At 40.8% G+C, this 25,809-nt stretch overlaps 1 protein-coding gene across 1 annotated transcript in view; it reads left to right on the top strand.

The window, feature by feature from the left end:
* The window catches only part of nudcd1 (NudC domain containing 1), a 119,398-nt gene that overhangs the window by 69,700 nt on the left and 23,889 nt on the right, over positions 1–25,809 (top strand). Inside the window, exon 7 of the mRNA XM_059646315.1 lies at positions 22,451–22,595. Coding sequence (XP_059502298.1) covers positions 22,451–22,595 — 145 coding nt within the window. The remainder of the gene's footprint in view (positions 1–22,450; positions 22,596–25,809) is intronic.

Genomic DNA, 25,809 nt, shown 5'->3' with positions numbered 1-25,809 from the left:
GCTAAACCAGTTCTTAGGTCCTGGCCAGCATCTGCTGTCTGCTTAAACATACTGCTCTTCCCTGTGTCAAAGCGTCTGGAGAACCTTTAGATCAAGATCCAACCTATAATTAAGCCAGGCGTGGCCTCTCAAACAAACCACAGCTCGTTTTTTTGTTTGACACAATCTGCTGCCCATTATCCAAAGGTCATTTTCCACTCAGTTCTCAGTTTCAAACCAATACTGATAAAAGAATAAAATCCCTTGGTCTTCCTCCATCTTTCCTGGTCCACCTTCCATCTAAGGTAGCTAGCTATCTGACAAGTCCTGCCACCTGAAGAAGTTTTTTAAACAAACTTTATTCCTAGTTGCTGTTACTTTATGCCAAATCAATCATTTGTTTGAAATCTTCCAATGAATTAGAGGACAGGTGATCAAGGTGTCAAGCTGGTAAACTCTTTTACTTTCCCTCTCCCAGCATGAGGCCACTTTTTTTGGTTTGTCAATCTGAATGCCATTTGCTAGACCCTTCTCAACGCTTCCATAGAGAAGGAAACACAGGGTACATCATCCTACAACTTAGAGATATCAATATTGGAAATTTGAGCCAAGAGATATTGATGTTTCAGAGTAAAGACCAAGAGTACTGATGCTGTAAATCAAAAACAAACAGAAGTTGCTGAAGAAGTTTAGCACGACTGCCAGCATCCGTGCAGAGAAATCAGAGTTAAAGTTTTGAGTCCAGTGATCCTTCCTCAGAACGGATCTGAAATGTTAATTCTGATTTCTCTGCACAGAAGCTGCCAGACCAACTGAACTTTTTCTGTTGATATTTCCAAAGAGCGAATGAAAACAGTTTCTCTGCTGAGGTGACCTTGTGAAATGTAAATCTCTTTTTATGAAGTGTTTCTAACTTTAATAAATTGTGCTTTTTAGAATAACGTCCCATTTCTTACAAGGGGTATAATAACATACTGGTTTTTGTTGCTGAATTAGTAATACAGAGACCTGGACCAACTGCACCTGGTGAATTTAAATTCAGGTAATTAACTAAGCCAGGAATTATAATGAGAATCAATAATGATTTACAATTAACAACTGTTGTCGAATTTCCAACTGGTTTGTTTGTGTTGTTAAATACAAGAAGTCTGCTGTCCGTATCAAGTCTAGCCTATCTTTTACTACAGATCCTCAGCAATGTGATCAATATTACCTGTTTGCTGAAAGTGATTAACAAGCCACTCAGGTATATTCTAGAAGGCAGCTCACCATGACCTTCTCAAGCTTAATATTTGTCTGAGTGAAAACATTCATATCTTATTAGTGCAGAAAAAGGAAAGTAAGCACCTGCAAACATTTGTCAAAGTGTTAACAGAAGCACTCATTATACCCAGGTATCAGTTCTATATGGGACCTAATCAAGGCGTTCCTGTCTAAGACTTCAGGCCAATAATTGAACATTCAGCTCACTTGTGCAGATGTCGTCTTTTTCTTTCAACATTGTCCGAAGTGATTGTTTTTAAAAAAATCTCTTGTGGGATGTTGGCATTGCTGACTGAACTAACATTTATAGCACATCACTAATTGCCCTTAAGGAAGGGTAGTGTATGCTGCCTTGCGCCTTTGCAATCCATGTATCTAGGTGCATTCAGTGCTATCAAAAAGGCATCTCCAAGATTTTTGATTCAGCAGTCTGTTCAAGATAGTGTGTGGATTTGAAAGGATTTTGCAATTGATAGTCCTCCCATGCATCTAAGATGATGGGAACTGCAGATGCTGGAGAATCCGAGATAACAAAGTGTGGAGCTGGATGAACACAGCAGGCCAAGCAGCATCTCAGGAGCACAAAAGCTGACGTTTCGGGCCTAGACCCTTCATCAGAGAGGGGGATGGGGAGAGGATTCTGAAATAAATAGGGAGAGAGGGGGAGGTGGATCAAAGATGGATAGAGGAGAGTATGGGTAGGGACGTAGGGAGGGGATACGTCAGTCTGGGGAGGACGGACAGGTCAACGGGGCAGGATGAGGTTAGTAGGTAGGAAATGGAGTATGGCTTGAGATGGGAGGAGGGGATAGGTGAGAGGAGGAACGGTTTAGGGAGGCGGGGACAAGCTGGGCTGGTTTTGGGATGCAGTGGGGGGAGGGGAGATTTTGAAGCTGGTGAAATCCACATTGATACCATTTGATTGGGCTGCAGGGTTCCCAAGAGGAATCAATGTGGTATTTCTAGGCCCAAAACGTCAGCTTTTTACCTCCCATGCATCTACTGCCTTTGTCCATCCAGATAGCAGAGATCCTGGTTGGAAGGTGCTATTGAAGGAAATCTTGGCTTTCTGCATTGCATTTTGAAGATAAGTGATCTTCAACTTTTTTAAGTACAGATCACTTTTTAAATAAAGTGCAACTCAGAATTTACCCTGAAGAAAACAAAATATAAACAGTTTAATTTTTATGTTATATAAGACTACCTGTGTATAAATTTTGTTTTGTCTTCTACTCACCAAATCTCAGTATAATGCCTGTGATGGTACATTATCTGCCAGTGAATTTAGTTTGAGGCTGCTAGTTGTATGCAGTCCATCAAATGGCTATCTGTGAAGCCTTATGATACTTGGACTGGATTAACTTCAAATGGTAGAATGCTGCCACGCAGAGGCATGTGAAGCCAAAGTAAGGTTTCACTTTAAAAGCATGGAAATGTTACATGTATTTTTTCTGTTTACGAGTTCACAAACTCACTATCCCTTGATCTGATTTTCAGTTCAATATCATTTTGCATAGGTAATTATCTCCATATCTCCTCTACTTTGTAACGAAGCACCTGATAGAATTTGGTAGCTAACCACACTGCTCATTTGTAAGATTAGATTGGAGACCAACACAATGATTTGTTTCAACACATTGAACTCCTGAAACTCCTGTTGAATTCCTTGCTGCCTTCTTCAGATGCGCTCTAGCACTGCTAATATTGTGCTAAGTCTGTGGCCTTTCCCTGCAGTTCACAGTTCAGCTTATTTAGTTTTGATGTCTGTCAGGTCACTGCACACCTTATTTCTTTCTCAAAACTTAACCACTTAATCAGTCAGGAGGATTACTTCACTATGGGCAGCATCGAGTTCATCGAATAAGGATTTAAATGAGCAGTGCTGAAGGGCTTTTGTTCAATTCCGTGTGTACGAACTCAACATTTATTACATGAGAAAAACTCATAACTTTACTACTAATGCGCTTTGTTGGATTATATAGTCGTATTTGACCAAAGAGATGATTTCTGCAAAATGCAACAAAATTTGCATTTATACCCAGAATGTTTCATACATTATCAGCTGTGATAGAAGCCAGTTTCTTGATTGGAATACTTGTCTGAAGCATATGCCTTTTGAATTTGTTGTGAATATCTTCACCCGTTCTCTCTCTACATGGCAAAAGGGTGAGAAGATCCTCTTTGGATCTAACAGGATTCACCATCAGAAAGGTGAAATAATCACTTTAATATTACTATTATTTATTAATAATCTTGACCAGAACATAATGATCATGGCATTAGGCCTGTCCCTGACGCAAGAGTTGGTGACAACCACACAGCAATCATTTACAGAACCGGATTAAATCCTATCCTGTCATCAGGATATCTGGTTCTTGCAGGAATTTCTCACCTCATAGAGCTACAGGCCACTCAGTGTTGCAGCACATCTAGGAGGATCATTGTTTCAGTTCTGGAATGCAGGCAATTAGAATGGCCAGGCCCTTAAGAGGATAGAGTTGGTCAGTGTGAAGGCTGGGAGCTATCAACATGAAGGTGCAGCCTTTGGCGTGTATAATTTCCTTTATTGGGTGTTGATGCACAATCTGGTGGGACGCCCTCTCCCACCAGTTTGGAGTCACGTCCCCCAAGCTTCACTTGGCTGTTTGTCCATGTGTTGTAGTCCCGACTGCTTCTGGTTGAACTCAGCTGCTGAACGAGGACTCAGTTCATCTCCTCCAGGATTGAAACCTGACGTTGGGCCTCCGTACGTGAACTTAGTTTAGGAGAAACTGAAAAGCAACAAGATGTACACCCTGAATTTCTGTGACATTATAAGGAACCTCTTTTATAATTCTAACCCCTCCCAAACTCAAATCTCCATTAAGTCTATGTGATCTTTTGCCTTTCAGTACACCCATTTCATTAATATGGACCAGGACATTTAAAGTGGAAAAACCTTGTGTAGAAAATATCACATTATAGCTTGTGACAAGGAGATAGATGTGGGATAATGGGTTTTGCTTTAGCAATATATTTCACAGTGCAGTAAACAAAATAATTTCACAGCTCCAAGGCACCTTAACATTCAAGATTAATTTGAAGTTTAACTTCTGATTTTGCCGTATGCAGTTAAATATCCTACGTGCAATTGGTGAGGGATGAATGCAGATAATTTTTGGTAAGCATTTTGAACTTTAATTTTTAGTTTGTTGAGGGAGGTTTCATATGAATAGACCACGAGTCAGCAAAATACATGGGATAAGTTAAAAGAAATAACTGTTACTCGCTTTAGACATTAAAATGTTTATCGTTTACTGAATTTTATCCTGAAACTGTCACTCTTATTCAATACTTTATTTTTATGTTTATGTTTATGTTTATAAATCTATCCAGAACACTTTGTAGTTCTAAATGATATTGGTTCTTGGTTCCAAATTTGGATTATTTTGCTTCACTTATAGGATCAGTTAGTGTTGCATCCACTTCTGGGCACCACACTTTAGGAAAGATATGAAGCCATTAGCAAAAGTGTGGATCAGATTTGAGGGAATGGTTCCGTGGATAAGGGACTTCAGATACATAGATTGGAGAAAAGAAGATTGAGAGAAAATTTGAAAGCAGCATTCAAAATCATGAAGGGTCTGTACTAGGTAGATAAGAAAAAGGATCAAGAATCAGAGGACACAAACTTAAGATGAACTGGGAAAAGAATCAACAGTGTCAGGAAGAACTTTTTTTTTAAAACAGTGTAAAGCCCCTATAGAGTCATACAGCATGAAAACAGACCCTTTAGTCCAAATAGTCCATAGCAACTAGTCCAAACATACTGACCGTTTTCCCAAACTAAAGTAGTCTCATTTACCTGAGATTTGCCATATCGCTCAGTTTTTTTCTATTCACATACTTATCTTGTAAATGTTACAACTGTGCCTCCATCCACCACTTCCTCTGGCAGTTTGTTCCGCACACGAAGCACTCTTGTTTTTAAAACAAAAAGTTCCCCTCATGTCCTTTCAGAATGTTTTTCCTCTCACCCTAAAAAAACCCTAGTTTTGACCTCCCCAAAAATAGGGAAAAGGCCCTCGCTAGTCACTTTATCTATGCCCCTCATGATTTTATAAATCTCTATAAGGTCACCCTTCAACCTCCTACGCTGCAGTCAAAAAGTAATTAGGAAGACAAATGGAATTTTGTCCTTCATTGCTAAAGGGATTGAGTTTAAAAGCAGAGAGGTTATGCTGCAGCTGCACAAGGTGCTGGTGAGGCCATACCTGGAGTAATGTGGGCAGTTTCGGTCTCTTTACTTGAGGAAGGATGTACTGGCACTGGAGGGGGTGCAGAGGAGGTTCACTAGGTTGATTCTGGAGTTGAGGGTGTTGGCTTTTGAGGAGCGACTGAGTAGTTTGGGATTATATTCATTAGAATTCAGAAGATTGAGGGGGGAATCTTATAGAAACATATCTATTCCCTTCATAATTTTGTAAGATAGAAGTAGAGAGGATGCTCCCACTGGCAGGTGAAGCTAGGGCAAGAGGGGATAGCCTCAAGATTAGAGGGAGCAGATTTAGGACTGAATTGAGAAGGAACTTCTTCACCCAGAGGGTTGTTAATCTATGGAATTCCTTGCCCAGTGAAAGAGTTTGACGCTACTTCATTAAATGTTTTTAAGCTAAAGTAGATTTTTTTTGAACAATAAAGGAATTAAGGGATCCGGTGAGAATGCGGGTAAGTGGATCTGAGTCCATGAAAAGATCAGCCCTGATCTTATTGAATGGTGGAGCAGGCTCGAAGGCCGAACGGCCTACTCCTGCTCCTAGCTCTTATGTTCTTATGTTAAAAAAGTCCCAGCCTATATGGCTTATTTTTAAAACTCAAACCTTCCATTTCTGGCAGCATTCCAGTGAATCTTCTGTGAACATTTACAATTTAATAATGCCCCTCCTGTAGCCTACTGACCAAAACTGCACACCCAGTACTCCAGAAGAGGCTGCCCCAACATCCTGTACAACCTCAACATGATGTTCCAACTCATACTCAATGGCCTGAATTGTGAAATATTTCATATTGTCAGAATTGTTAGCCATTTTGCAGATGAATTGCAATTCAGTACATTTTATTGTACAGAATGTTTCCATCAACATGCATTCACTTTTGTGACGTTTTTGTTCATTACTTGTCATGATGTTTTCTTTACCTTTTTTTGTGTATTTTTGATTGTGGACTGAAATGGGTAAAGGACTATTTTTAAAATGAAGTTTGCAGAAGATATTGTTGCAACTTTTGAGAGAAAATTTCTAAAGCTGATTTGAAGTGGCGTTTATCCTGCTGCTTTGTTAAAGCAATGGGGAAGGTTAGTCGCAGATGGGTTGGCATGGGTCCTGTACAAAGTCAGATTTGATTGATCTGTGAAGTTGTGACCAGCTGTGATGACAAAGGCCATCTGCCTGCCAACAACCAGGTGATTGATTCCTTGGGAACTAAACAACTTGAGAGTATGAACAATATTCCTAGAAACTTGGAACTCCAGAACAGGAGGTGGTATTTCTGTCAACAGTAGAAAATGCCTGAAGTCAGTTTATTTTCCCTAACTGCTATAAACTGTTACTTCTAACGGAATAGTCAGACTTTATAATTCGTGAATCAGTCACTCTGTATCTGTTCTGAGAAGTACCTGGAGAAAAGGGATTGAAGAGCAGCAATCTCGTCCTGACAAGCAGTTAGATAATCTTGACAAACCCAGTAGACAGGGAGCATTGAACTATCTTGCCAACTTTTCTCTCCACCCTTAACAGCATACTTTTGTGACTGTATGTATGTATGGAGAGTTTCATAAGAGGGTTAGACTTTTAACTGGTCGAGGTATTCTGACATTCTGTTGCTCATGCAAATGTTTCTGCCTTACTTCAATAAAATGCTGAAATGTTGAACTTCAGATAAAATTCACTCATGCTGATAGACTACAGAATTTCAAGTTCTGCCTTGGGCATGTCAAGGTTCAAATTTGCCTTTATTTTAGTTTTCCTCCATGCTATTTGACCATGTCCTACAGTGTGGCCCTTATTAACTCGCTATTATTTTGAAAAATTTACTTTCAGCCAGACATGACCAAAATTTTGTAACCGATCAAACAGTTCATTTAAGTGGTGTGAAAGTTTTAGTTGTTTTCAGCCAAGCCTGCGTAAAACAATGTAGACAATACTGTTGTAAAAAATTTCAGTTGCTTGGCTGGTTAATCATTGCAAGTCAATGGTGGATTCATTCATAGAATCCCTACAGAGTGGAAACGGGCCCTTCAACGCAACAAGTGCACACTGACCCTCGGAGCACTCCGCCCAGCCTACACATCGCTGAGCACTACGAGCAATTTAACATTGCCAATCCACCTAACCTGCACATCTTTGGACTGTGGGAAGAAACCAACGCACCCAGAGGAAACCCACGCAGACACGGGGAGAATGTGCAAACTCCACACAGACAGTCACCTGAAGATGGAACCAAACCTGGTTCCCTGATGTGAGACAGCAGTGCGAAAGACTGAGCCACCGTGCCGCCCCAAGCAACCCTGCAGCATGATTTCATAATACTGATTGGCCTTATCAAAAATGATGTTTATATGGTTCTATAAGTCGGAATTTCCCAATAAACCTTCAAACTAATCCGTTTTTGGAATAAGTCAATGCAGTTCTCAAGTCAGGGAATATAAGAATTCTACATAGGTCAAAACCCTGCTTAACAGTTATTCAAAACTTGAAAATTATCAGAATTAGAAGTGCCGCTTTAATTAATAGTTGGAGTTTCCCAGAGTTCTGACATGTATGGCGTATTTGACAAAATGTGAGTACATATTTATGTAATCTTGGCGAATTAAAATGACTAAGTCCTTCAACCTTTGTTTTCCTATTTCATAAGCGATATGCCATGAGAATTTCAAGAACTACTTATAAATAGAACATAGAACATTACAGCACAGTACAGGCCCTCCGGCCCTCGATGTTGTGCCGCCTGTCATACCAACCTCAAGCCCATCTAACCTACACTATTCCATGTACGTCCATATGCTTATCCAATGACTACTTAAATGTACCTAAAGTTGGCGAATCTACTACCGTTGCAGGCAAAGCGTTCCATTCCCTCACTACCCTCTGAGTAAAGAAACTACCTCTGACGTCTGTCCTATATCTTTCACCCCTCAATTTAAAGCTATGTCCCCTTGTGCTCGCCGTCACCATCCCAGGAAAAAGGCTCTCCCTATCCACGCTATCTAACCCTCTGATTATTTTATTGTTTCAATTAAGTCACCTGTCAACCACCTCCTCTCTAATGAAAACAGCCTCCAGTCCCTCAGCCTTTCCTCATAAGACCTTCCCTCCATACCAGGCAACATCCTAGTAAATCTCCTCTGCACCCTTTCCAAAGCTTCCACGTTCTTCTTATAATGCGGTGACCAGAACTGTACACAATACTCCAAGTGCGGCCGTACCAGAATTTTGTACAGCTGCACCATAACCTCTTGGTTCCAGAACTTGATCCCTCTATTAATAAAAGCTGAAACACTATATGCCTTCTTAACAGCCCTGTCAACCTGGGTGGCAACTTTCAATGATCTGTGTACATGGACACCGAGATCTCACTGCTCATCTACACTACTAAGAATCTTACTATTAGCCCTGTACTTTGCCTTCTGGTTACTCCTACCAAAGTGCATCACCTCACACTTGTCTGCATTAAACTCCATTTGCCACCTCTCAGCCCAGCTCTGCAGCTTATCTATGCCTCTCTGCAACCTACAGCATCCTTCGTCACTATCCACAACTCCACAGACCTTAGTGTCATCTGCAAATTTACTAACCTATCCTTCTACGCCCTCATCCAGGTCATTTATAAAAATGACAAACAACAGTGGACCCAACACCGACCCTTGCGGTACACCACTAGTAACTGGTGTCCAGGATGAACATTTCCCATCAACTACCACCCTCTGTCTTCTTTCAGCAAGCCAATTTCTGATCCAAACTGCTATATCTCCCACAATTCCATTCCTCCGCATTTTGTACAATAGCCTATTGTGGGGAACCTTATCGAATGCCTTGCTGAAATCCATATACACCACATCAACCGGTTTACTCTCATCTACCTGTTTGGTCACCTTCTCAAAGAACTCAATAAAGTTTGTGAGGCACGACCTTCCCTTCACAAAACCGTGCTGACTATCCCTAATCAATTTATTCTTTTCTTGATGATTATGAGTCCTCTCCTTTGTAACCTTTTCCAACACTTTACCAACAACTGAGGTAAGGTTCACTGGTCTATAATTACCAGGGTTGTCTCTACTCCCCTTCTTGAACAGGGCAACCACGTTTGCTATCCTCCAGTCATCTGGCACTATTCCTGTAGACAATGACGAGTTAAAGATCAGTGCCAAAGTCTTGACAATCTCCTCCCTGGCTTCCCAGAGGATCAGAGGATAAATCCCATCCGACCCAGGGGACTTATCTATCTTCACCCTCTGTAGGATTTCTAATACCTCTTCCTTGTGAACCTCAATCCCATCTAGTCTAGTAGCCTCTATCTCAGTATTCTCCTCGACAACATTGTCGTTTTCTTGAGTGAATACCGTCGAAAAATATTCATATAGCGCTTCCCCTATCTCATCTGACTCCACACACAACTTACCACTACTATCCTTGATTGGGCCTAATCTTACTTTCATCATTCTTTTATTCCTTAAATACCGATAGAAAGCCTTAGGGTTTACCCTGATCCTATCTGCCAACAAGTTCTCATGTCTCCTCCTGGCTCTTCTGAGCTCTCTCTTTAGGTCTTTCCTGGCTACCTCGTAGCCCTCAAGTGCCCTAACTGAGCCTTCATATCTCATCCTAACATAAGCCGCCGCCTTCCTCTTGACCAGAGATTCCACCTCCTTCGTAAACCACGACTCCCTCACTCTACAGCTTCCTCCCTGCCTGACAGGTACATATTTATCTAGGACACACACGAGCTTTTCCTTGAATAAGCTCCACTTTTCTAATGTGCCCATCCCCTGCAGTTTCCTTCCCCATCCTATGCTCCCTAAATCTTTCCTAATCTCATCGTAATTGCCTTTCCCCCAGCTATAACTCTTGCCCAGTGGTATACACCTATCCCTTTCCATCACTAAAGTAAACATAACAGAATTGAGATCGCTATCACCAAAGTGCTCACCTACTTCCAAATCTAACACCTGGCCGGGCTCATTACCCAGTGCCAAATCTAATGTGGCTTCGCCCCTTGTGGGCCTATCTACATACTGTGTCAGGAAGCCCTCCTGCACACTCTGGACAAAAACTGACCCATCTATAGTACTCGAACTATCGTGTTCCCAGTTAATACTTGGAAAGTATAGTGTTCCCAGTTAATATGTGGAAAGTTTGGAATGTTTGTTATAATACTGAGATGGGACTACCACCTGGTGAACTAGTGTTCTTTCCTCATTATTCGGTATTTGAGGTAGTCTCCATTTCCTCAGCAATAATTGTCTCAATAACAATGCATGTTTTTGAATCAACCTCTAAGGCTGTTTGATACAGTTCTCTTAATGCAGCATCCATTTGTTGCATTTTAATGAAAGAAAGTGGGCTAAACATCCTGATCTCGTCCTCTACCTATGTGCTTGTTTAAATTTTTGAGGATTTTGAGAACGCCTGATAATGATATTTTCAAATTATCTCCATTTTACATGGATTCTGCCTGTTTCCAGTTCATTGGCAGTGCACGTGATCTAACCATAACATAATGAGCAAACAATCCAAGATGATACTTATGTAGCACTTTACTTGCTTTTACTACATTTAATTGTTCCACTGCTGTCGGTGAAGCCAATATTCTAAACCCAGCAGGATATTTTCCAAGATGAAATGCAATCCTTCTATGCAGCCTTGTGATTGTGTTTTCAGGCCATTGTTCTAATTGACGCTTCTAACAAAATACCTTCACAGGTCTGACTAAATCAGAACTGATCTATCTACCTCAATTTTAAAATCCAAATCCCAAATGCCAACATACACATTTATGTACTTTTTTAATTGCAATTGGACACAGGGTGTTGTTTACAAGGGGATGGCAGCCCTTAATCTCCTCCTCTTGTGTCATATGTGAAAAGCTTTGACTTTCTATTAATATGTGAATGACTTTGTGAATTTCAAACTGTATGACTTTATGTATTTTAAAACTGTAACTCAAACTATAAGTGCCAGTAGGCATACTTTTTGTATGGCTGCCTGTCACAGTTTGAGTGCTTCTTGATTAAAATGGTAATTCCAGTAAGGTGGTTTTGTAGATTTTTATTTTGTGGGTTTTCCAGAATTGTCAAATGATCACAGCAGCCAGTTTAAGTAAGTAGTATTGTTTTCTTAAAAACGAAACCTTTTTTTTGACCATCAGTGTCTCAGGTATTGAAGTCAAATGATGAAAGTTGAACGTTGATTGTCCATTTTCACCACAGTTGTAACAGTGTCATTTGGTATTGGGCAAAATCCAAAGCTGACTTCTTATATTGTTTTAAGTTGTTAATTCAGTAGCGAGATCAATATCTTTGCTCCACCGCTCCCATCTGTAGGTTTGTTTTCCTGCCCAAGAGTTTGAGAAAACAATCTTTGTGAAAGGCCAAGTGCAGTCTGTTCACCACTTGATTTGACTTGAATTTGTTTTCCTTAATCTGTAATTTGAGAACATCTAAAACAGTTAGCTGTATACAAATTTTGTATGATGAGCCATAAACTCTTGCAACAGGAGTTAAAGACTACTTCCTGTGACAGCTGTTTTGAGTAATGTCATTTAAATTAATACTCTTAATTTTTCAGTCTGAAACACTAGTGCTGGCCACTAACCACAAATTAAAATATGAACTTTTCTAGTGCAGTATTGGTGAGTTTCATATGCAAGAAAATTGTATTCCTGGGGGTGGCTGTGTAAGATTGTCCAAGGAAGATGAAAATGACAGAATGTCTGATGTAGTGAACCATGCTATTAGAATCTGTCAACTAAGCTGCTGCATTTTCTATTATAATAGATTAACTTTTAAAACATTATTGGCCCAGCTGTTCCAATCACGGTTGGAATTTCAGTCTCCCACCCTGATCAGGTTAGAAATTACCCAGGTACCCTTAGACATCTTGTGTACTGATGATTCCTGTATGGAGGCCTCCTGCTATGTTCCTGTGCAGAAATTTTGAATCCAAGGGCAAGGAAAGTCTTCAATATACCCATGTCCCTTACCTCCTCTTTGTGGCAGTCAGTTTGCACTGTTCTATGAGTTAAATGACCTGCAGCAGAGCAAGGGCTCTCTGACAGCTCCTATGGAAGGTAAGAGTGAGGCAAGCATTCCAGGTTGATTGGAGGGTTGGGGGAAGCAGTGTAATGTGCCATGTGATGAAAGCTGTTAGATTGTGTTGGTATTTATTTTGCAGTTTGGATTTTAAACTAATGAGTGTTGTTATTTTTTGTGAAGGAGTTTAAAAATTCTCTAAGTCTGTCTTTCCAGAACTCTGACTTTAAATCAGTATCTGTCAGAGAGCAGATGTCTACAAGGACTCCTCGAGTGTTGATGTAAGTTTGTGACAGGAGAGAGAAAATGTTAAGCCAATCGCTTAGTAGAATCCAGGATGGATACTTTTATTTAGTTCAAAAGCTTTTGAATTCAGTTTGAACTTGAATTCAATCTGGATAGCAGGTATAACCTCTCCTACAAAAAGTAGTTTGTTTAGGTTGTTAAGGGAATAAAATACCTCAGGAAGGGGACGTAGAAGATCGGAATAGGAGTAGGCCACTTGACCCTTGATGTCTGTACTGAGATTTAGTATGATCATGACTGATTATGCGACTGAGGTCTTGTTTTTGTCCTTTACTCATTGATCCCTTTAGACCTAAGAAATATATTTGTCACCTTCTTGAAAACATTCAATGTTTTGACCTAAAACTGCTTCCTGTGGTAGCGAGTTCCACAGGCTTACCATGCTATGGGTGAAGAAATTTTTCCTCATCATTCTTAAATGTCCTGACCCGCAGCCTCAGACTGTGACCCCTGGTTCTCAACTCCCCAGTCAATGGGAGCATGCTTGCTGTGTTTACTCTATCTATTCCTATTAGAATTTAATAGACTACCAAGAGGTTCCCCAACATTCTTCTAATCTCTGAATATAATCCTAATTGATGCAACCTGTCTTTATATGCCAGCCCTCCCATACAAGGAATCTGGTAAATACTTTTTGGACTCTCTCCAAAGACACAACATCCTTTCTCAGATAAGGACGCCAAAACTGTACAAAGTACTCCAGGTGTAGTCTAACCAAGGCCCTGGACAATTGCAGGAAGATATCTCAGCATCTGTGTTTTAATCCTTTTGATATGAAGACCACCATATCATTTGCTTTTTCAATGTTTGCTGCAGCTGCTTTCTTTCAGCAATTAGTGTGCAAGGACACCCAGGAAACGTTGTACCTCCCCCTTCCCCAGCTTACTCCCATTTTCTGCACATCATTTCCAGTTTCAAAACCTCTATGACAACATAAATCTTCAGCACCTCTTAGGAGTTTTATTTATGCATTGATCATACGATCAATCTTTACATTCTTGAAATTTTATTAAGGATAACAAAGTGTGGAGCTGGATGAACACAGCAGGCCAAGCAGCTCCTAAGATGCTGCTAAGCTTTTGTGCTCCTAAGATGTCACTTGGCCTGCTGTGTTCATCCAGCTTCACACTTTGTTATCTCAAATTCTCCAGCATCTGCAGTTCCCATTATCTCTGACACATCTTTATTAGTTGTTTTCTGTTCTTCTCTTCAACAATAAGATGTAATTTTAGTGAAACTGAAAAGCAATAATCTTTGTGTCTGGCATATGTCTATCAAAGTTTGGCCAATTCTGTCAGTTCAGACCCATGAGATGTTGTCTTTTTGTATGAGTTCTGTTGCATTTGAGGCTGGATCATTTTCCAGAATTGTGTTTATTTTGCGCAACGATTGACTGTGTGCACACAAAAAATTCTGTATTTCAAAGGAGAATTGTAATCTAAGTGCAAATTAAGCAGTAAATATTGTCAAAGAATTGTATCTGTAAGCTTCATTGATTACTTTGGACTCAATTCCGTTCTTTCCAATGTTAGACTTTTTTTTACTCTTTCAATTCTGTAGCAAACACCGAACTATCTGTACTTGGATGTCCTGCAAATAAGATGGCACCAAAGCAGTGACATTGTGAAGTTTTCACTGTACACATATGAGTACATGCAACAATAAAGCCAATTCTAATGCTAATTCAACACTCAACAAATAAAGTCTGGACTTGAAATTCTGTAATATTTTCACAGCCATTGGACATTACAGTGTGCTTTACAGCCTGAGAGTTCCTCCTGAAATATAGTCATGGGTATAATATAGAAACATAGCAGCCAGTCTGGACATGGTTGTGCCACAGAAAACAACTTAAAATGATTAGATAATCAACTTTCGTGATATTGTTTGAAAGATAAATATTACATATGACTGTTTACTCTTGTTTAAATTAGTGCTGTGGAACCATTTACTTATATGATACTAAAGTTGTATATATTAAATAACTTGGTCGGCATTGATGAGTTGGACCAAAGCGTCTGTTTTCCTGCTGTATGACTTTAAATCTAAGGGTGATCAAAGGCTTTGTGGAACATCAATGGTTGATGCAGTGATGGGAAATGTGAGTGATCTGCTTATATTAATATAGATTGTGATGTTTGTTTGATGATCTGGATTTGCTGGGGACAGATCAAAGAGAAATGTCCCAGAGCATCAATGTGTTGGAAATTTTGCCAGTGGTTACTTTCTCGCCTAAGGTTTAATAAATTGACAGGAATCCATGATAATGCAGGATTTTGATGAATTGAAGGGCCTTTGCTTCAAAACAAGAAAATATTGAAGTTTGAGCTTTCATGCAACTGTTTTCACTTTATGCTTACATTTTCCACTAACCATTCAACATGTGAGCTTTACTGCATGCTGTGTCTGAGATTGGTTACCACAGGACAAGCAACTATAATGTACCATAGATTGCACAAAATGACCAGCATGATGTCCTGTCTATAAATATGTAAAATACCTAATTATCAGACCCATTGTGTTCAGCTTGAAGTGGATAGCTTTACTTACAAAGATGCAAAATAAGACTCAAACAAGAAGTACGTTTAAAGCAAAAATAAATTTAGTCCAAAGTGGATTGATTTATCTTGAAGATGGAATTTTTGACTTAGTCCGACCCTCCTGAAGAATTTTGGATGGAATGCATCGAATGGATTCCTGAGGTTTTGTTGTTTTGAGTAACACAATTTCAATGGTGGCCTGTGAAAATGGTTAGAACTAGGCATAAGGACTATCTCCAGCAGTTAGTCTACCAATAAAAGAAACAAGCTTTATGCTATATAGAAACCTAAGACATAGGAGTGGACAAGGTTATGTGGCTTGTCAAACTTGTCACTCTGAGGGCTAATTTTGGACTTCAGCTTCACTTTCTCGCTAACTCTCCACATCTGATTCCCTTGATGACCAAAAATCCATCTATTTCAGTCTTACATGTTTTCATATGCAATCTTTTGGGGTAGTGAATTCAAAAGGTTCGTAATCCACTAAGTGTTTAATCATAAGTGCCAAGAGAAAGATCCTCCTTTGCCATCACACGAGGTTCCTGCTATGATAGGTAACTGCATGGAACAACCACAGGCTGTGTGCTCTGGCTCCATAATGTTTGTGCCTAAATCAAGTCATCTCTCCCACCTTTTCTAATGTACCCGTCGCTTGCATATGTAGCCAAAATATGGAAAATTGTCAAGTATATTGCAACCACAAGATCATTGGGTAATTCTACTTCACCACCTTAGCAATTTAATAAAACAGTGACAGGAGTCATTTCACCTACTCACTGAAGTCCTTCTCACCACTGTTCAGTTCAGGTTCTGCCACAGGAGACAGATATCGGGGAGACGTCAAAGATAGATTCCTTACTCAGAGTGATCGGGACATGGAATGAATTGCCGGAGAAGGTAGTGGAGTTGGCTTCATTAGAGCTGTTTAAGCGGCTATTAGATAGGTGTATAGATGATTGTATAAGGTAGCGGTGGAGGTTAGATAGACCTTTGGGTTCAAGATAAAAGTTTGGTACAACATCGTAGGTCAAGGAGCCTATACTGTGCTGTACAGTTCTATGTTCTATGTTCTAGGACAAGCTGCCTTTCATTGTGTGACAACAAAGCAAAAGTGAGGCCATGGAATCAAGGAGAACTTTAGCAGCAGGAGTCATACCAGATACAATAGAAAAAGGGTTTGTTTTGTTTGTGTTCAGTAGTCAAATTCCTAGACATAACTGCATCAGTTTTTCAGTTTGGTCAGCGATGATAATGTACATTTATTTTGATTATGATATCTCACTGGTAGGTTCCATGATACGGTTATGTGGAGTTTTACAAATGTGTGTTTCTCCATGTCCGTCTCTGCTGTGTTATTGCAGACTTTCAAGGCATCTGTCAAGTTCACTTAGTTGGAAGATTACTTCACTTCTTCAAAATCTTATCTAAGTTGATTGGAATTGAGATGCATGCCCACAAAGTTTTGGTAATTTTGAGGGTCTGAGAGAAGTTTATCTGTACAAACCATAAGGAAAGGCAAGTTATTTGATATGATTTATATTTTGTTCTTCACTTGATCCTGTTCAAATTTGCCTTATTGGTTTTGAACTGTAGTACCGTGTTTGCTTTACAATTTCAGATCTACAATTTCTTTTGCCTCAAATGTGGGGAGTTCACCTTTTTGGCCTGCAGTTTGATTTAGTCTGCCTTTGATCCTGATTTTTAATATTGTAAAACCACATGAAGGATGTTTAGTTGTGATGCTAAAGATGATGTAGGACTGCTGCCTTCAAGGTGAAATTGACAGTTTTAGTATACTGCAAAAATATGGATAAGAAATTCTGCTAGAGCTTCTAGAATATTTGTTTATTGATACAGTAGAAAACAGTGATTCTGCTGAGTGGAAGAAACCTTGGCTAATTACTGCAGTGCATGAGCCTGGATTAGGTGGGGTGTGACTGTGAAATTACAGCCTGTACAACACTTTAGTTAATACCTATAAGAACCAAATGCTCTGATGGAAAAACAGTAGCTGATTCAGTGAGTAAAGCTGCTATCACTTAAAAATCAAAAATGGAAACGTTTGAGACCCTGGGCAAAATTAAAGCAAGAGTTTGGAGACAATTAATTTCAGTTAAATTTTAAGGATTTTGCAGCCAGCAGTAGTCACCAGTGATTAATATGTGTATGAAAATCTTCATATTTTGCTTCTGTTGTAAATATGAATCAGAGAAATTTAAGACTTAAGATGATCATTTTAAAAAATTGATTTGTTCATCACTGTATCGTATTACATAACCTGCTCTTACTAATAAATAAGTAGCTTTGCATTTCTGCACTATGAAGTGATCTGTGTGCAGTTTTTTATAATTTCTGTGACATTCATTGCTTTTTGTCATTTGATTCAATTTTTGGTTCAAAATCTCATCCTATAAATGTATTTTGCATTGCTTTGTATGTGTTTTTTTTAAATTTTACACACTAGTCACTATTCCTGATTTACAGTAAGCTGTATACTTCATTTATTTTTCTGCCACCAAGTAGTATAGCTATACATTGTGCATATTATAATTAATTTTGCTCTCATGGCAGCCTTTACATTTTTGTTCTGATTAATGACTGCATTTTGGAAAATTTTAGAATTAAGTATTTGTGTGTATGAGGAAATGTTAGATACCATTACATCACTGGACTAGTACGCCAGGTGCCCACAAAGTAATCCAGAGGGACACATTCAAATTCTGCCTTAATCGTGGAATTCAAATTCAATTAATAAATCTGGAATTGAAAGTTCACCATTAGTAATGGTAACCATGATACTATAAGTGATTTCTGTGATAACCAATATGGTTCACGAATGTTTTTCAGTGAAGGAAATCTGCCATTCTTCACTGCTGTCACTTACATTGACTGCAGACTCCAGCAATGTGGCTGGCCTTTTAAAAATCTTTTTGCGATGTGGGCACCACTGGCAAGAGCAGCATTTGTTATCCTTCCACAGGCAGAAGTGTTGACCGTATTCTGTGGTGGAATTTAAACTTATGTCCTTAGAGCATTTGCTTAGGCCTCTGGATTGCCGTCCAGTTCCATGACCACAAAGACTCCCTTCACTGCTGTCTGAAATTTACCTAACCAACCAATAAACAGGCAAAAGCCCATGTCCAAATCAGAAAATAATAAATAGCTACTGTATTAAATAGCTATCAGTGTGTGTTTTTAAAATTTTATCCGGGATGTAGGTGTCGTTGACTGGGCTAGCATTTGTTGACCATCTTTAATTGCCCCCTTGAACTGAGTGGGTTGTTGGAGCTATTTCTCAGGGCAGTTAAGTGTCTATTGCAGGATGCATATTAAGGTGAGAGGAGGAAGATTTAAAAGGGACCTGAGGGGCTACTTTTTCACACACAGGGTGGTTCATATTTGGGGTGAACTGCCAGAGGAAATAGTCGATTGAGGTACAGTTTATAACGTTTAAAAGACATTCAGCTGGGTGCATGTATAGGAACGGTTTAGAGGGATAGGGGCCAAACATAGACAAGTGGAACTAGTTTATTTTGGGAAACTTGTTCTGCTCAACAAGTTGGACTGAAGGATCTGTTTCTGTATGATCCTGTGACTCTATATGCCAGACTAGGTGAGGAAGCAAGCAATCAGGACAGCAAAGGGAGGTCATGAAAAACACTGGCAGATAAAATTAGATAGAATGCTGAGATATTGTATAAGTATATCAAGAGTAAGAGGATAACTAGAGAAAGAGTAGGGCCCACTGGGGACCAAGGAGATAGTGTGTGCGTGGAGCCAGAGGACATTTGGTTGGTGTTAAGCACACATGCCACATCTGTTTTCACTTCGGAGAAGGAGGATCTAGGTAGGATTTGGAAAGAGGGATTGAAAGTTCTTGAGCAGCTTGATTTAGGGAGTAAGGAGGTTGTTTTGGGCTTAAAAGTGGACAAATCCTTAGGTTGGGATGAGTTGCATCGTAGGTTACTGTAGGAGACAAACAAGGAAATTGGTGTCTCTGACCCATATTTTTAATTCCTATCTGGCTACAAGGAAGGTGCCAGAGGACTGGAGGACAGCTAATGTGGTTCCACTTGTCAAGAATGAATTGTGGTAGAGGTAAACCAGTGAATTACAGACCAGTGAGACACTCTGGTGGGGAGACTTTGGGGAATATTCTGAAGGAGAGAATTAATCTCCACTTAGAGGGAAAGGGTTGATGATAGTCAGCGTGACTTTGTTGGAAGAAGGTCATGCCTAACAGATTTGGTGGAATTTTTCAGAGTTGACTAGGTATAAATAGACTAGTGCAGCTAATGTAGTTGATATGAATTTCACCAAAGCCTTTAACAAAATCCACATGGGTGGCTGAAGGTAACTTGGCAAGTTTAATCCAAAATTGGCTTCATGGTAAGAGACAGAGAGCGGTGGTTTAGGATTGCTTCTGTGACCAGAGGCCTGTGCGCAGTAGTGTACCGCTGGGATCAATACTGAGTCGCTTGTTGTTCATGGTATATACAAATGACATGAGAATGTGGGATGGATAAGTTAGTTTGCGGATAACAAAGATTGGTTAAGTGAAGAAGATGATCTTGGGTTACAGGAAGATATAGATTGGACAAATGGGCAGTTCAGTGGCAGATGGAATTTGACCTTGATCAGTGTGAGGTGATACACCTTGGAAGAAATAACTAGACAATGGAGTACTCGGGAACAGAAACAAAGTTGCTGAAAAAGCTCGGCAGGTCTGGCAGCATCTGTGAAGGGCAAAAAACAAGAGTTAATGTTTCAGGTCAGGTGATCCTTCCTCAGAACTGGCCTGAGGAAGGGTCATCGGACTCGAAATGTAAACTCTGTTTTCTCCTTCACAGATGCTGCCAGACTGCCGAGCTTGTCCAGCAATTTGTTGTTTCAAATTTCCAACATGTGCAGTTTTCTGTTTTAGTTTAGATGCCATGCTGGAGTTTTACAAAACTTTGGGCCATAGCGGGAGTATTGTGTGCAGTTCTGATCACTGCATGATAGGAAGGATGGGATTGCAGATCACAGAAGAGATTCAGAGAACATTGGCTAGGGTGGAGCAGTTTAGTTATGAAGAACGGATGGATTGGCTTAGGCTTTTATTTGGAGCAGAGAAGGCTGAGAGGGTCCCTGATTGAGGTGCCTGACCAGGTAGATAGAGAGAAACTGTTCCCACTATTTGTAAATAACAACACGGCATGATTTTGAGGTGAAAGGCAGGAGATTTATGTGAGATAACAAGGTATGGAGCTGAATGAACACAGCAGGCCAAGCAGCAGCAGAGCAGGAAAGAAGCTGACGTTTTGGGCCTGGACCCCTCTTCAGAAATGGGGGAGGAGGAGGAGGTTCTGAAATAAATAAGGATAGAGGGGGAGGTGGATAGAAGATGGATAGAGGAGAAGATAGGTGGAGAGGAGCCAGACAGGTCAAAAAGCCGGGGATGAAGCCAGCAAAGGTGAGTGTAGGTGGGGAGGTAGGGAGGAGATAGGTCAGTCCAGGGAGGACGGACAGGTCAGGGGGCAGGATGAGGCTAGTATGTAGGGGGTGGGGCTTGAGTTGGGAGGAGGGGATAGGTGGGAGGGAGGACAGGTTAGGCAGGTGGGGATGAGCTGGGCTGGTTTTGGGTTGCAGTTGGGGGAGGGGAGATTTTGAAGCTTGTGAAATCCACATTGATACCATTGGGCTGCAGGGTTCCCAAGTGGAATATGAGTTGTTGTTATGTGGCAATTGAGAAAAATTCTTCTCACCCTGAGGGTATTGGAAATCTAGAATGCACTTCCTGGCATGGTAGTTGAAGTGGGAAACCTCAACCTTTTTTTAAAAAAAAAATGGATGACCAGTTGAAATGTCAATAGACAATAGGTGCTGGAGTAGGCCATTCGGCCCTTCAAGCCAGCACCACCATTCATTATGATCGTGGCTGATCATCCGCAATCAGTATCCTGTTCCTGCCTTATTCCCATAACCCTTGATTCCACTATCTATAAGAGCTCTATCCATCTCTTTCTTGAAAGTATCCAGAGAGTTGGCCTCCACTGCCTTCTGCAGAGCATTCCATATATCCACCACTCTCTGGGTGAAGACGTTTTTCATCAACTCTGTTCTAAATGGCCTACCCCTTATTTTTAAACTGTGTCCTCTGGTTCTGGACCCACCCATCAGCAGAAACGTGCTTCCTGCCTCCAAAGTGTCCAATCCCTTATCTTATACATCTCAATCAGAGCCCCTCTTATCCTTCTAAACTCAAGTGTATACAAGCCCAGTTGCTCCAATCTTTCAACATAGGATAGCCCTGCCATTCCGGGAATTGACCTTGTGAACCTATGCTGCACTCCCTCAATAGCAAGAATGTCCTTCCTCAAATTTGGAGACCAAAACTGCACACAATACTCCAGGTGTGGTCTCACCAGGGCACTGTCTGCTGCAGAAGGACCTCTTTGCTCCTATACTCAATTCCACTTGTTATGAAGGCCAGCATGCTATTAGTTTTCTTCACTGCCTGCTGTACCTGTATGCTTGCTTTCATTGACTGATGTACAAGAACACCTAGATCTCGTTGTGCTTCCCCTTTACCTAACCTGACTCCATTGAGATAGTAATCTGCCTTCCTGTTCTTGCCACCAAAGTGGATACCCACACATTTATCCACATTAAACTGCACCTGCCATGCATCCGTCCACTCACCTAGCCTGTCATAACATTCAAGCTACGGACCAAGTACTGGAAAATGGGGCTCGTATAGATTTAGAATCATTTTTGTCAGTGCAGTCTCGATGGGCCAAAGGATTATTTCTGTTCTGTATGATTCTCTGATTCCCTTCCTTAAAGGACATTAATGATCTAGGTGGATTTTTACAATTGACAATGGTTACATCGTTGCCTTTTAGGCCAGTGTTTTTCCCCCTCCCTTTTTTAAAATTGAATTCAGATTTCACCATTTGCCATGTTAAGATATAAACTTGTGTCTGAGGGCATTAGCCTGAGGTTTTGAATTACTAATAACATTACCACCCTCCCGCAGTCTTCCTTATGTGTGTGTATGTACGAAGTATAATGTTTGTTTATTCAATCCCCATAGCTTGGAGATCATCTTATTCAAGAATAACAAAGCAGTGACATGGCCACAACTCCTCATTGGTGACGGAAGAGGTGAATTCATCATGGATCCTGATCAGGCTTCTCGGATAAATGAGTGTTTGCTCAACCTCGTCTCTGAAGAATTGGTATGCAAATTCCTTTAAAAGGATTCTGTAGTTCCCATCTGAATGATCGAGTTAATAGAATGAAATGGTGAGATACTCTATTTTTGTGAGGAAGAACATTATATCCGCATGGTTTCAAACTAGTGCTATTTGCCACAGTGCTTTGGAAGTAAAATCTCTACTGGCATTAGTTTTGACTCTTGACATTTGTACATTTCTAGTTTCTTAAATGTTGGCTTTGTGCATGTTTGATTTACTAATGAGCGAAAGTCAAAGGAAAGGGCATGCTGTCTTTTTATGGGCTTAGATCTTGTGGGACAAATGGAGCTATCAGAACCTCATTAGCAGTCTATTAATAATCCCTACATGAATTCGTAGGCTGTGATGGAACTGCTGTCACTGAAACAAATCAACATCAATTGTTAAATGGAACATTTTGCTTTATTTACTCGGGCCAATATTTGAATCCACAACCAACGCCACACAAAACAAAATGTAAATGCACTGTGCTAATGAAGGCAGCTTTGTTTAGTTTTATTGTTGATCGGTGAAAAGTAATTATTTCCTATGAAAGAATTTCTGCCTATCGGCTCTCGTGTATGATGGCCTTGTGAGAGCAGGAATAATCGATTGAGGTATGAAAGGTTGAGGTTTTACTTTGCAGTAATACTCCATAGTAACAGGGCAAATCCAACCTCAATCCAAATTTTTTGTCCTGACATTGCTTGTGAGTGCCTCTCAAAAGGACAGAGGTCATAGTAGCAGGAGTAGGTCATTCACCTCCCTTAAGCTTGCCCCGCTGCCCAACTATGCCATGTTTGATCTCCTGTCTCCATGCCATTTCCTATATTATCCCAACATCCCTTGATATATTTATGTCAAAATATATTTATCAGTCTGGCATACATTCGGTGCCTGGGCTTCCATAATCTACTTGGGTAGAGGATTCCAAAATTGCACCATCCTTTATGTGAAGAAATCTGTTTCATTTTATTTAAAATGGCTAATTCTTTTATTCTGAAATTGCATCCCCTCATTCTAGACCACTTCCCACCCAGCCAGCCAGGGGAAATATCCTTCCTTAATTGACTACATTGAACCCTGTAAGAATCTCATATACTTCAAAAATATCACCTCATATTCTTCCAAATTCTAGACCATATAGGCTCCTTCTCCTCGATCTCTGCTTCTGAAGGATCAGGCTGATGAGCCTTTGATGCTCTCCTTTAATGACAAGCTTATCCTTTCTTATGATAAGGAGACCAAAACCAAACACAACACTCCAGGTTGGGTCTCACCAAGGCTTTATACAAATGCAGCAGAAATTCTTTACTCCAGCATCCAAATACAATTGTCCTTTGGGGATAGTAGGAACTGCAGATGCTGGAGCATCTGAGATAACAAGGTGTAGAGCTGGATGAACACAGGCCAAGTACCATCAGAGGAGCAGGAAGGCTGATGTTTTGGGCCTAGACCCTTCTTCAGAAATCTTCAGGAACGTCAGCCTTCCTGCTCCTGTAGTGCTGCTTGGCCTGCTTTGTTCCTCCAGCTCTACACTGTTATCTCTACCTTTTGTTCCTTATTCATTTCCTCAATAATTAACATGCATTCAAATTGAAAATCATTTGCTAGCAAACAGTCTTTATCAGTAACTTAAGTAACACATAGCATTTGCCTGCATGAAAAATAGCCACCTATTTCTGATTGCTCCATGGTAACTGTGTGTTTAGCAGGAGCTAATAAAGCGCAAGAATAAGCATTCAGCCTGACCGGGACCGCTTTGCAGAACACCTACGCTCGGTTTGCAATACACCATGCCCGGCACTTGCCCCTGCGTCCGCAGGAAATGCTACACTTGCCCCCATGCCTCCTCCCTCACCCCCATCCCAGACCCTAAGAAGTCTTGCCACATCAAGCAGATGTTCACCTGCACATCCGCCAATATGGTATACTGCATCCGCTTGTACCCGTGTGGCCGCCTCTACATCGGAGAAATCAAGCCGAGGCTTGGGGGCGCTTTGCAGAACACCTACGCTCAGCTACAATAAACAACTGCCCCTCCCAGTCATGCACCATTTCAACTTCCCCTCCCACTCCTTAGATGACATGTCCATCCTGGGCCTCCTGCAGTGCCACAGTGATGCCACCCGAAGGTTTCAGGAACAGCAACTCATTCCGCTTGGGAACTCTGCAGCCCAATGGTATCAATGTTGACTTCACAAGCTTCAAAATCTCCCCACCCGCCACTGCATCCCAAAACCCGCCCAGCTCCTCCCCAGCCTGTTCTTCCTCTCACCTATCCCCTCCTCCCACCTCAAGCCGCACCTCCATTTCCTACCTACTAACCTCATCCCGCCCCCTTGACCTGTCCATCCTCCCCGGACTGACCTATCCCCTCCCTACCTCCCCACCTACGCTCACCTCTACTGGCTCCACCCCTGCCCCTTTAACTTGTCTCCTCTCCACCTATCTTCTCCTCTATCCATCTTTGATCTGCCTCCCCCTCGCTCCCTACTTATTTCAGAACCTTCTCCCCCTCCCCCTTTTCTGATTAAAGGTCCAGGCCCAAAACTTCAGCTTTAGTGCTCGTAAGATGCTGCTTGGCCTGCTGTGTTCATCCTGCTCCACACTTTGTTATTTCGGATTCTCCAGCATCTGCAGTTCCCATTATCTTTGATACAAGTGTAGCTTGACCAGTGCAGTTCCACAAAATTCTGGTTTGCTTCTACTGTTTCTCAGCCTGTGAAGCAATTCGAGGGTAACCTAAACCTGAGAAAGGGTGTTATCAAAAGCAGTTTGCATAATTAATCTTATATTAGCTATCAATAAGTGAAAGTTCCTCGTGGGATTCTTCCTAAAGATTGTTTCCAACTACAACAGCACCTGGAAACCTAAAAGGTCAAAAAGTAGTAAGCACACAATTCAAAAAGGGAAGTTAAGCTTCACCAAGCTTCTTGAATTCCTTAGAGTAATAATGAGTTTTTTTTTTCTTTATTCATTTATGGGATGAGGGCATTGCTGACCAGACAGCATTTATTGCCCATCCTAATTGCCCAGAGGGCAGCGAGGAGTCAACCACATTGCTGTGGGTCTGGAATCACAGGTTGTCCAGACCGCGTAAGGATGATTAGTTTCCTTCCATAAAGGACGTTAATGAACCAGATGGGTTTTTCTGACAGTTGACAATGGATTCATAATCATCATTAGATTCTTGATTCCAGATATTTATTGAATT

This window comes from Stegostoma tigrinum, chromosome 5 (assembly GCF_030684315.1).
Source record: "Stegostoma tigrinum isolate sSteTig4 chromosome 5, sSteTig4.hap1, whole genome shotgun sequence".
Classification (NCBI taxonomy): domain Eukaryota; kingdom Metazoa; phylum Chordata; class Chondrichthyes; order Orectolobiformes; family Stegostomatidae; genus Stegostoma; species Stegostoma tigrinum.
This window is presented reverse-complemented; position numbering and strand designations above follow the sequence as displayed.